The sequence below is a fragment of the Hypanus sabinus genome, chromosome 4, assembly GCF_030144855.1.
Source record: "Hypanus sabinus isolate sHypSab1 chromosome 4, sHypSab1.hap1, whole genome shotgun sequence".
In the NCBI taxonomy this organism is placed as follows: domain Eukaryota; kingdom Metazoa; phylum Chordata; class Chondrichthyes; order Myliobatiformes; family Dasyatidae; genus Hypanus; species Hypanus sabinus.
In genome coordinates, this window is record NC_082709.1 from 45,620,832 (window position 1) to 45,633,918 (window position 13,087).

A 13,087-nucleotide genomic window follows, 5' to 3' on the forward strand; every position below is an offset into this window, starting at 1 on the left:
ACCTATGTGTACCACGACCTCTGGCTCCTCAACCTCCCACTTCAGGATATCTTGGATGCAATCAGAAACATCCCGGACCCTGGCACCAGGGAGGCAAACTACCATCTGGGTCTCCTGACTGCGTCCACAGAATCGTCTATCTGACCCCCTAACTATCGAGTCCCCTATTACTACTGCCTTCCTCTTCCTTTCCCTCCCCTTCTGAGCTACAGGGCCGGACTCTGTGCCGGAGGCACAGCCACTGTTGCTTCCCCCAGGTAGGTTGTCCCCCCCCAACAGTACTCAAACAGGAGTACTTTTTGTCAAAGGGTACAGCCACTGTGGTACTCTCCAGTACCCTTACCCCTCCTAACCATGACCCACCTGCCTGTAACTCCTCTCTATCAACTCCTCACTCTCCCTGACCAGACAAAGGTCATCAAGCAGTGGAGGAGGCGGAGGACAGTAATGTCACTGTGGGAACTGGGAGAGTTTTAAGATGGCTAGCAACAGGGAGCACTTTGATCACGGCAGGAGTACAAGTGGTTGACAAAATGGGTGGAAATATCAAAGAATTATGTGCTGAATGTGTGAGCTACTGGAATGAGAGGCCAACACCAAAGGACTTCTATCCTTGCTCTCTTGGGGGGGGGGGGGGTAGGAAGCCAATTTCCTGCGACAAGAGGACATCTCAGATGTCATGCAGTGGAAGGCCTCATCTTGAGAGAAGATGCGCTGAAGACAGAGAAGCTGATGGAAAGAAATGGTGCCCTTATAATAATCGAGGAAGCTATGGCCATGAAACAAGACGTGAAGGTATAATCTGAGATTGCTGCTCATGAGGTACATTTTCACCTGCCCACAAATGAGTTAGCCTTGTTCTACAGCAATTATTGCATGAAACTTACTGTTTTACATTAAATATATTGATAGGGAATAAAAAGCAATAAAATTAACTTTCACTAACAAACTAAAGAATTAAGGTGAATAATTTAAAAAATCCTAGTTCACTGCCCACAATGAGTTGTTAGAATTAAACTTAATTGAAACATAGGACAAGTAGAATTGGCATTCTCTGGAATTGATGTAGTGAGGTATAATTATCATCTTTGAATCTCTAGAGCAATGTAAAAATATGGCATGCAATATTAATAACAGATATTTGCATTCCATCAATAATTTACTTTTAATAAAAAAAGTTAAATCGATCTAACATTTTGTATTATTTTTACAGGTTTAAAATTGGAAACTCACCATTTCATACTCAAAGTTCTATTCTAGAATGTAATGATATAAAACACACAAAAAGTACTGAACCACTGCACATCACAATTCTACTTACACTATTACCATAAATTACTTTAAAAGAACTTTGAATCCAGCTCTTGCACCCACTGTGAAAGATAAATTCAAGCTTAAAGTAATAGAGGAACTATACCTGTAGATAAAATTTTTGTTGATAAAATCCATCTGTGGTACTGAAGCAACATGCACTTTGACTTCTTGATTTCCTCCTGCTGTGCTCAGGTAATCCACTGTCCATTTTGATGTGCATGTGCCCAAGTGAATTCCTTTAAGAATTGCAGGTTTTCTCTGAGGATTGTTTTAAAAGAAAATGCAAATTGTTGTCTGAAAATCAATTGACAATAACTAGCCTAGAAAAGTGAAAGGGAAGAGATTTAAGGGGGATTCGATGGGTAAATTTTTCACAAAGAGTAGTTGGTATCTGGAATGAGCAGCCAAAGAAAGTAGTGGAGTCAGGAAAAGTAACAACATTTATGAGGCAATTGAACAGATACTTGAATGAACAACATATAGAGAAATCAAATTAAGACAGGAAAGTGGGATTAATAGAGAGAGAGACATAGTGGTCAACATATACATGGTGGGCCAAAGGGCCAGTTTCTCTGCTGTACAATGCGATGGCTCTGGGATCTTTACTTTAAGCTAATACTCTTACATTTTATGTTTCAGTAAACTTCAACCCATAAATTCATACAGACACTAGTGCTATTTTCATAGAATAGTAAGCTTTCCCCAACATTAATTTACAGAGAACAATTTATTTTTGTCAGTTTTTCACCATTTAATAATCAAGAATTTCTCTGCATTTCAACTATGTTTATAACCCAGTGTCCAATGCTTCTACCCTCAAGCTCTTATTATACTTATGGCAATTAACCAGGAACTGAAAAGTATGTTAATAAATGTAACGTTAACAAATGTAAAACAGAATCAGACAACACAGAGTCTGACAAAGATGAACTGTCCTGCCTAGAAGTACATAGTATTATCGAAGCATATCACAAATTATCCGGATCACAATAGATGTGTCTGGTGTAAAACTGAAAATGGAGCTGGATACAGGGTCAGCTTTGCCCATAATTCCAGAGGCTAACTACCACAGACAGTTTTCTAAGCTACCATTAGAGAAGACCTATACAGGCAAAGAAGTGTCTCCCAAAGGCAAACTGAAAGCAAATGTGACATATGGAGGCCAAACACAACAGTTAGAGCTTTATGTAATGAAAAGTGTAGGGTCAGTACTTTTTGGACATGAATGGTTAAGAAAAATCCAACTAGACTGCCACTCAATCAAAGCTTTCAGCGTGGTATCAACAGGCAACTGCAGCCCAACTGGTAGCACTAACCAGAGACTGGCACAGCTTCTTAATGCTGATGAGCTGGTGTTTGAGAAAGTGATTGGTAAACTCAAAGACACAAAGGCCAGAATTGAATTGAATGATGCAGAAACACCAAGATTCCATAAAGCCTGTATAGTGCCTTGCACACTACATCCTAAACTAGATGCTGAACTGCAGAGCTCGGAGACATCTGGCATTCTCTCCAATGCCCATTATCCCGGTGATCAAGAAAGGGAAGGCTTGAGCCATTGCATATGTGGGGATTTCAAGAGCATCAGACCAGTTCTGGGTACTGTGCAGTGTCCCCTGCCGCAAATAGAAGACACTTTTGCATCTTTGGTAGGCGGTGAGAGGTTTTCAAAGATTGACTTGTCACAAGCCCAACTGCTTTTGCTTCAAGATCCCTGATGAGCACAGAACACAACTATGCACAGATCAACTGAGAAGCCCTTAGTCTAGTATGGGGGAAGAATTGGTCCACCACTATCTCTACGGACAAAAGTTTACAGTAGTGACAGATCACAAGCTCCTTGTGTCCATTTCAATCCCAGGAAAGGAATTCCAGTGATGTCTGCTACCTGGTTACAATGTTGGGCACTATTCCTAGGAGCCCACTCTTATGACAGAGTTCAAGGATACCAAACAACACAACAACACTGATGACTTGTTACATCTTCCACTATTGAGAACTGAAGAAGGAAAGTCTTCATACTGTGACCCAGCAGAAGTGTTCCACACCACATTGGTGACCAAATGCCAGTAACAAATTCCAAAATACAAAGTGAAACAAGGAATGACTCGACATAGTGAAAAGTCTGTGAAATCACCATTCAATGATGACCAGCTCATGGTAACCCTATGTTTCCAGAGTTCTCAGCCAGACAAGATCAACTGTCAGTTTGCCAAAGAATGCTCATGTGTGGAACTTGTGATGTGGTTCCCTCTGTTAGAAAATCTGCATTAGGGACACCTGGGTACAGTTAAGATGAAGAGTTTCACCTGGAGCAACGTGAGGTGACCCCGAATAGATAAACAGATTGAACACTTGGCCAAAATCTGTTCGGGATGCCTAAAAGTTCAAAATACACTCCCAAGGGCACCGTTACACCCATGGGAGTGGCCATCTTCACCATGACAAAGCGTACATATTGACTTTACTGGGCGATTCATGGACTCCATGTTTCTGATTATTATCGATGCTCATTCGAAGTGGCCCAAAATAGTTTACAGCTGATTTTTGAAATTAAGTCACAGCAACAGATACTCAGCAGTTTAGCAGCATCAGAGAGGAGAGATCAGAGTTAATGTTTAGATCAAAGATCAATGACTCTTTAAATCGGATCAGAAAACTGAAATACAGCAGTTGCAGGAATGAGGAAATGGAGAGAACGGAATGAATGTTTGTGACAAGGTGCAGATCAAAGTTATCAAAGTAAACAGCAGATGGAATGAAATGACATTTGTACAGTCTGGAACTTCACATATTTAACAGACTATTTTCCCATGTTCATACTTATGAAAAGAGGAACATAAAACATTGAACAGTCCAGTGTAGCACAGGACTTTCTGTCCACGATGTTGTACAGACTCACAATCAATCCAATCCTTTCCTCCTATACATTCCATAACCCACTTTTCTTATATCCGTGTACCTAATCTTTTAAATATCTTTATTGAATCAACCTCTACCACTACCCCAGCCAGTACATTCCCAAGCTTTGTAATAAACCTACCTCTGACATCGCCCCTAAACTTTACTCATTTCATCTTAAATTATGTCCCTTGTTCTGGATATTGCCACCCTGGGAAAATGGTGTTGACTGCCCACTCACCTGTGCCTTTTAAAGGATACCTTTTAAAGGTTGAGGAGGTGGAGTATGTTACAAACGCTCGTATATGCTTAACATATCATGGTACACAGACGTGAAAATTCCATCTCAATCCTGACTGCAGCATCTAGTAGTTAAATGTCATCCAGGTTATTTGCCGGGTTTGGGGGGGGGGGGGGGTTCTGCCATCATCCTGGTAGCAGTGTACATTCCATCAGACAGGCACTGGAGGAGATGAGCACTGTAATCAGCAGGCATGAAAGAGCACAATTCGATGCTTTCCCTATAACTGTGGAGGATTTCAACAAGGCCAGCTTGAAGAAATCTCTGAACAACTACCACCACCATATTCCCCATGGAATCAGAGCAGCCAACACGCTTAATCACTATTACATCACCATCAGGAACGCTTATAGTGCCATTTCATGCCCACACTTTGGAAAATACATTCACTTGGCTTTACTTTTACACCCAGACTAAAGACTGCAGCACCTGTGCTGAGGACCAAGAAGATATGGTCAAGGGAAGCAGAGGAGCACTTACAGAACTGCTTTGTGTCAGTGAACTGGACAATATTCAGAGATTCATCTTCAAATCTGGATGAATATGCAGTCATTACCGACTTCATCAAGATCTGTGTGGATGAGTGTGTGCCTTCGAGAACATACTGGACATATCCAAACCAAAGGTGGTGGATGAACCAGGACCGCAGATGAAGACCAGGTATGACCTACAGAAGGCTATTTTAAGAGCAAAAAAACAATTTTGATTGAAATTGCAAGCATGTCAGCTCTAACAGGGTTTGCAAACCATTATTTCCTACAAATCAAAATCTAACATCAGAATGGCTGTGACACTTCATTCTCAGATGTGCCCAACACCTTCTACATGCACTTTGAAAGGGAAAATAAAACTACACCTATGCAAATCCCTGCAGTATCTGGTGACCCTGTGATCTCTGTCTTGGGGGCTGATGATCGAACATCTTTCAAGTGGGTGAACTCTCACAAGGGGTTAGGCCCTGATGGTGTACTTGGTAGGGCTCTGAAAACCTGTGCCACAACTTGCAGGACTGTTTGAGGACATTTTCAATCTCTCACTGCTCTAGTCAGAGGTTTCCATGTGCTTCAAAAGGGCAACAATCATACAACTGCCCAAGAAGAGCAGGGTGAGTTGCCTCAATGACTATGGCCTAGTGGCACTCATATTTGCTGTGATTTCAGAGGTTGGTCATGGTTAGAATCAACTAAGCAAGGTCCTGGATCCACTGTAATTTGCATACCACCGCAAAAGGTCTACAGCGGATGCAATCTTACTGGCTCTCCACTCGGCCTTGGATCACCTGGACAATAGTAATACTGAGGTCAAACTACTGTTTATTGATTACAGTTCAGCGTTCAACACAATCATACCCTCAAGTTTCAATGAACAAGCTCTAAAACCTGGGCCTCTGTACCTCCCTCTGCAACTGGATCCTTGACTTTCTCACTAGGATACCACAGTCTGTGCGGAGTGGAAACAGCATCTCTTTCTCACTGACAATCAACACTGGAGCACAGCTGTCACCGACTTCATCAAGGTCAGTGTGGATGAATGTGCACCTTCGAGAAAACATACTGGACATACCCAAACAAAAAACCAAGGATATTTGCAGTCAAGGATGCGTGCTTAGTCTAATGCGCTACTCTCTCTACACCCATGATTGTGTGGCTCAGCATAGCTGAAACCCCATTTATAAATTTTCCGATGACACAGCTATTGTTGACAGAATTTCAGCTGGTGATGAGGAGGTGTACAGGAGCAAGATAGTTCTGTTGAGTGCTATCACAATGACAACCTTGTACTCAACATCAATAAGACCAAGGAATTGATTGCGGACTTCAGGAAGGGGAAACCTATGGGGACACACAGCAGTCTCATTGAGGGATCAGGGGTGGAAATGGAGAACAGTTTCAAATTCCTGTACGTCAGCATCTCTTAAGATCTATCCTGGGCCCAACATATTGATACAATTACTAAAAAGGCATGACGGTGGCTATACTTCATTAGGAGTTTGAGGAGAATTGGTATGTCACCAAAAACACTCGCAAATTTCTACAGACGCACCACGGAGATCATTCTAACTTAATATATCACTGTCTAGTATGGAGGGGCCACTGCACAGGATCAGGAAAAGCTGCAGAAAATTGTAAACTCTGCCAGTTCAATCATGGGCACTAGCCCCCCTGGCAAAAGGTGATGCCTTAAAATTTTCTTCGGCAGTTTAACGGGGGCACGACCGCGCAAGCGCGTGTAAGTCAGACCATGAGGCAGCGGGAGTATTTAAAGTGAACAGTTTGTGGAAGTCGGTCACTTTCTTTGGCAGTTTAACGGCGGCACGACTGCGCAAGCGTGTGTAAGTCGGACCGTGAGGCAGTGGGAATATTTAAAGAGAACAGTTAGACGGAGTGGGCGACGGAGTAGAGGGAGACAGAGTAGGAAGGCTTTGTCTTGAGAGGCTTCAGCGAGCAGAGGCTGAGGACGAGCTTCACTCCAAGTGAGGTAAGGCTGGGTAAGTTCCTTTAAAAGGAGAAAGTTTCAAAAGTTGAGGCAAGTATTGGGTAGGTCATGGTAGCTGAGATCGTGGTTTGTTCATCCTGCAACATGTGGGAAATCAGGGATACTTCCAGTGTCCCTGACAACTACGTGTGCAGGAAATGTGTCCAGCTGCAGCTTCTGGCAGACTGCATTGAGCATCTGGAGCTGCGATTGGATTCATACTGGAGCATCCGCAATGCTGAGAAAGTCGTGAATAGCACATTCAGTGAGTTGGCCACACCGCAGGTAAGGGCTAAACAGGCAGAAAGGGAAGGGGTGGCCACTAGACAGCGTAGCAGTAGGCAGGTAGTGCGGGAGTCCCCTGAGGTCATCTCCCTCCTAAACAGATATACTGTTTTGGATACTGTTGGGGGAGATGTCTCATCAGGGGAAGGCAGCAGCAGCCAAGTTCATGGCACCATGGGTGACACTGTGGCACAGGAGGGAAGGAAAAGGAGTGGGAGAGCTATAGTGATAGGGGATTTGATTGTAAGGGGAATAGATAGGCGTTTCTGTGGCCGCAAATGAGATTCCAGGATGGTATGTTCCTCCCTGGTGCAAGGGTCAAGGATGTCTCTGAGCGGCTGCAGGACATTCTGGAGTGGGAGGGTGAACAGCCAGTGGTCGTGGTGCACATAGGTACCAATGATATAGGTAAAAAAATGGATGAGGTCCTACAAGGTGAATTTAGGGAGTTAGGAGATAAACTAAAAAGTAGGACCACAAAGGTAATAATCTCTGGATTACTACCAGTGCCACGTGCTAGTCAGAGTAGAAATAGGAGGATATTTCAGATGAATACGTGGCTTGAAAAATGGTGCAAGGGGGAGGGATTCAAATTTCTGGGGCACTGGAACCAGTTCTGCGGGAGGTGGGACTGGTATAAACAGGACGGTCTGCACCTGGGCAGGACTGGAACCAATGTCCTGGGGGACCGTTTGCTACTGCTGTTCAGAAGGATTTAAACTAATGTGGCAGGGGGATGGGAGCAAGTGCAGAGAGACAGAGGGGTGTAAAATGAGGGTAGAAGCAAAAAGTAGTAAGGTGAAAAGTAAAAGTGGCAGGCAGGCAAATCCAGGGCAAAAAGCAAAAAGGGCCACTTTTCAACATAATTGTATAAGGGCTAAGAGTGTTGTAAAAACAAGGCTGAAGGCTTTGTGTGTCAATGCGAGAAGCATTCGTAAAAAGGTGGATGAATTGAATGTGCAGATAGTTATTAATGAATTTGATATAGTTGGGATCACAGAGACATGGCTCCAGGGTGACCAAGGATAGGAGCTCAACATCCAGGGATATTCAATATTCAGGAGGGATAGACAGGAAAGAAAAGGAGGTGGGGTAGCATTGCTGGTTAGAAAGGAGATTAACACAATAGAAAGGAAGAACATTAGCCTGGAGGATGTGGAATTGATATGGGTAGAGCTGCATAACACTAAGGGGCAGAAAACGCTGGTGGGAGTTGTGTACAGGCCACCTAACAGTATTAGTGAGGTTGGGGATGGCATTATACAGGAAATTAGAAATGCATGCAATAAAGGAACAGTAGTTATAATGGGTGACTTCAATCTACATATAAATTGGGTGAACCAAATTGGTAAGGGTGCTAAGGAAGAGGATTTCTTGGAATGTATGCGGGATGGTTTTCTGAACCAACATGTCGAGGAACCAACTAGAGAGCAGGCCGTTCTAGACTGGGTATTGAGCAATGAGGAAGGGTTAGTTAGCAATCTTGTCGTGCAAGGCCCCTTGGGTAAGAGTGACCATAATATGGTAGGATTCTTCATTAAGATGGAGAGTGACATAGTTAATTCAGAAATAAAGGTTCTGATCTTAAAGAAGGGTAACTTTGAAGGTATGAGATGTGAATTAGCTTAGATAGACTGGAAAATTATACTTAAACCGTTGACGATGGATATGTAATGGCAAGCATTTAAAGATCGCATGGATGAACTACAACAATTGTTCATCCCAGTTTGGCAAAAGAATAAACCAGGGAAGGTACTGCACCCGTGGCTGACAAGGGAAATTAGGGATAATATCAAGTCCAAAGAAGAAACATATAAATTAGCCAGAAAAAGTGGCACACCTGAGGACTGGGAGATATTCAGAGACCAGCAGAGGAGGACAAAGGGCTTAATTAGGAAAGGGAAAAAAGATTATGAGAGAAAGCTGGCAGGGAACATAAAAACTGACTGTAAAAGCTTTTATAGATATGTGAAAAGAAAAAGATTGGTCAAGACAAATGTAGGTCCTTTACAGTCAGAAACAGGTGAATTGATCATCAGGAACAAGGACATGACAGACCAATTGAGTAACTACTTTGGTTCTGTCTTCACTAAGGAGGACATAAATAATCTTCCAGAAATAGTTGGGGACTGAGGGTCTAGTGAGATGGAGAAACTGAGGGAAATACATGTTAGTAGGGAAGTGGTGTTAGGTAAATTGAAGGGATTAAAGGCAGATATATCCCCAGGGCCAAATGGTCTGCATCCCAGAGTGCTAAAGGAAGTAGCCCAAGAAAGAGTGGATGCATTAGTGATAATTTTTCAAAACTCCTTAGATTCTGGATCAGTTCCTGAGGATTGGAGGGTGGCTAATGTAACCCCACTTTTTAAAAAAGTAGGGAGAGAGAAACCGGGGAATTATAGACCGGTTAGTCTGACATCGGTGGTGGGGAAAATGTTAGAGTCGATTATCAAAGATGTGATAACAGCACATTTGGAAAGAGGTGAAATCATCAGACAAAGTCAGCATGGATTTGTGAAAGGAAAATCATGTCTGACTAATCTTATAGAATTTTTGAAGATGTAACTAGTAGAGTGGATGCGGGAGAGCCAGTGGATGTGGTATATTTAGATTTTCAAAAGGCTTTTGACAAGGTACCACACAGGAGATTAGTGTGTAAACTTAAAGCACACAGTATTGGGGGTATGGTATTGATGTGGATAGAGAATTGGTTGGCAGACTGAAAGCAAAGAGTGGGAGTAAACGGGACCTTTTCAGAATGGCAGGCAGTGACTAGTGGGGTACTGCAAGGGTCAGTGCTGGGACCCCAATTGTTTACAATATATATTAATGATTTAGACGAGGGAATTAAATGCAGCATCTCCAAGTTTGCGGATGACATGAAGCTGGGCAGCAGTGTTACCTGTGAGGAGGATGCTAAGAGGATGCAGGGTGAATTGGATAGGTTAGGTGAGTGGGCAAATTCATGGCAGATGCAATTTAATGTGGATAAATGTGAGGTTATCCACTTTGTTTGCAAGAACAGGAAAACAGATTATTATCTGAATGGTGGCCGATTAGGGAAAGGGGAGGTGCAACGAGACCTGGGTGTCATTGTACACCAGTCATTGAAGGTGGGCATGCAGGTACAGCAGGCAGTGAAAAAGGCAAATGGTATGTTGGCATTCATAGCAAAAGGATTTGAGTACAGGTGTAGGGAGGTTCTACTGCAGTTGTATAAGGCCTTGGTGAGACCGCACCTAGAGTATTGTGTGCAGTTTTGGTCCCCTAATCTGAGGAAAGACATTCTTGCCATAGAGGGAGTACAAAGAAGGTTCACCAGATTGATTCCTGGGATGGCAGGACTTTCATTTGAAGAAAGACTGGATTGACTAGGCTTATACTCACTGGAATTTAGAAGATTGAGGGGGGGATCTTATTGACATGTATAAAATTCTAAAGGGATTGGACAGGCTAGATGCAGGAAGATTGTTTCCAATGTTGGGGAAGTCCAGAACAAGGGGTCACAATTTAAGGATAAAGGGGAAGCCTTTTAGGACCGAGATGAGGAAAAACTTCATCACCCAGAGAGTGGTGAATCTGTGGAATTCTCTGGCACAGGAAACAGTTGAGGCCGGTTCACTGGCTATATTTAAGAGGAAGTTAGATATGGCCCTTGTAGCTAAAGGGATCAGGGGGTATGGAGAGAAGGCAGGTACAGGGTTCTGAGTTGGATGATCAGCCATGATCATACTGAATGGCGGTGCAGGCTTGAAGGGCCGAATGGCCTACTCCTGCACATACTTTCTATGTTTCTAGGAAAACAGCTGAGTGTGGTGTTCACTGGTTTCGAGCATGTCTCTAGAAAAAAAACGTCAAAAGGCCAGGAGTGTCAAATAACATCTGCTTTGCTCAGCTGGACACAGCATACCAGTATAGAATCAGCATACTCAAATTCATTTTAGGCCCTTAGGTGTTACATGGTTGTGTGTGAAGACATTCCTTTGATTCAATTTTTGCACATGGAGAAATTCTCAATCTGGAGAGGAAATATAACAGACGGTGAGAGTCAGACCATGTTTTCCTTTCCGCTGAGAGATTCTGAGTTCTATTTTCCTTCTTTCTACCTGAAGCACATTTGGACCAGCAAATGAACAAAAAGCAATAGCCAGCACCCTGTAACCTGCATTTACTCATAAACTTGACCAATAAAGTAATTGGGCATATCATCCAAAATCTTTTGATTTCTACTTCATAGTTGCACAATTGAGATAACATACATAGTGTGTGAGTGTGTGTGTGTGTGTGTGTGTGTGTGTGTGTGTGTGTGTGTGTGTGTGTGTGTGTGTGTGTAAGGTGTGTGTGTGTGCGTGTGTATTTGCACTTATAATGAATATGTAAGGTTTTCTCCAATTTCCAGTCAATGCACAGATACCTCACTCAGCTATTTAGATTTACATTTAAAACACAGAACATAGAACACATAGCAGAGTCCGAGCCCTTCACCTCAGGATGTTGTACGTCATATATAAACATACTCCACGATCAGTCTAACCTTTCTCTCCTACATAGCCCATAACTGTCCATTGTTCTTACATTCATGTGTGCATTTAAGAATCTTTTAAATATTTCCATTGTATCAGCCTCTATAACCAACTGCTGGAAGTATCAGTCACTTACCAATCTCTGTGTAAAAAATCTATCTCTGACATCTCCCTAAAACTTCCCTCCACTCACTTAGATGGATATGCTCTGGCAGTGGCCATTGCTACCCTGGGAGAAGGTGTGGGCTGTCTACCCTCATGGGTTCATACACCTCTATCAATTTACCTCTCTCCCTCTGTCACTCCAAAGATAAAATCCCCTGCTCACTCAACCTCTTCTTGTAGGACATGCTCTCTAATCATGGAACATCTTGGTAAATCTCCTCTGCCCCTCTCTAAAGCTTTCATATCCTTCCTACATTGTGGCAAACAGGACTGAATTTAGTATGCTAAGTGTGGTTTAAACAAAATTTTGTAGAGTTGCAATATAACCTGTGGCTCTTGAACTCAGTATCTCGACTAATGAAGGACAACACACCGTGCAGCTTCTAAACCACCCTCTCAACTTCCATGGCGACTGAAGGATCTTGTATTTCAACCTCAAGATCCCTCTGTTCCTCCACACTGCTAAAAATACTGACATTAACCTGGTGCTCTGCTTCATGTTCATCCCTCAAAAGTTCATCACCTCACACTTCTCTGAATTGAACTAATCTGCCACTTCTTCAGCAAACTCTGCACTCTGTCTATATCCCACTGTAAACTCCAACAACCTTCTACACTATCCATGATACCACCCACATTTCACTTTCAACTTCTAGTCCCTAGCCTGGAGTCACAGAGTCACAGACTTCAGACAAGCCAATCAGGATCTTCAACCTTTGGGCCCCTATGTCCTGACTTTGGTCTTTGACCTTTGTGGTTCTACCTCCAGACTCACTGAGCTCTGGACTGACCTTCAGCTTTGGCCTCCAGACTTCGCTGACCTCTGAGTATCAACCCAGGACACTCGATCATGGTTTTGACATTTGGCCTTCAAGGGCTGGATGCAGATCGCATGGACCTCCGACCCTGGTAACCTGGGGGAGTGTGGGGAGGGGTGCTACCTGGCTCGTGGCTTCTGCCTACAGGGAACTTGCCAACTGGACTGCTTGTCTCCTCAGCAGCACCTACAGACCTGACCTCCGAGCGCGGAGCATTCTGACAGGACTCTGAACACCAGCTCTTGCCCCTGAAATCTAACTCTCTCATCCCTGTTTCTAAACCCTAGCCTGACTCCTAATTCCCA

The 13,087-nt window shown here is 43.2% G+C and overlaps 1 protein-coding gene across 1 annotated transcript in view; it reads right to left on the reverse strand.

Moving 5' to 3' along the window:
- The window catches only part of tyw5 (tRNA-yW synthesizing protein 5), a 39,173-nt gene that overhangs the window by 20,626 nt on the left and 5,460 nt on the right, over positions 1-13,087 (reverse strand). Inside the window, exon 2 of the mRNA XM_059966988.1 lies at positions 1,418-1,572. Within this exon, the coding sequence (XP_059822971.1) occupies positions 1,418-1,572 (155 nt within the window). The remainder of the gene's footprint in view (positions 1-1,417; positions 1,573-13,087) is intronic.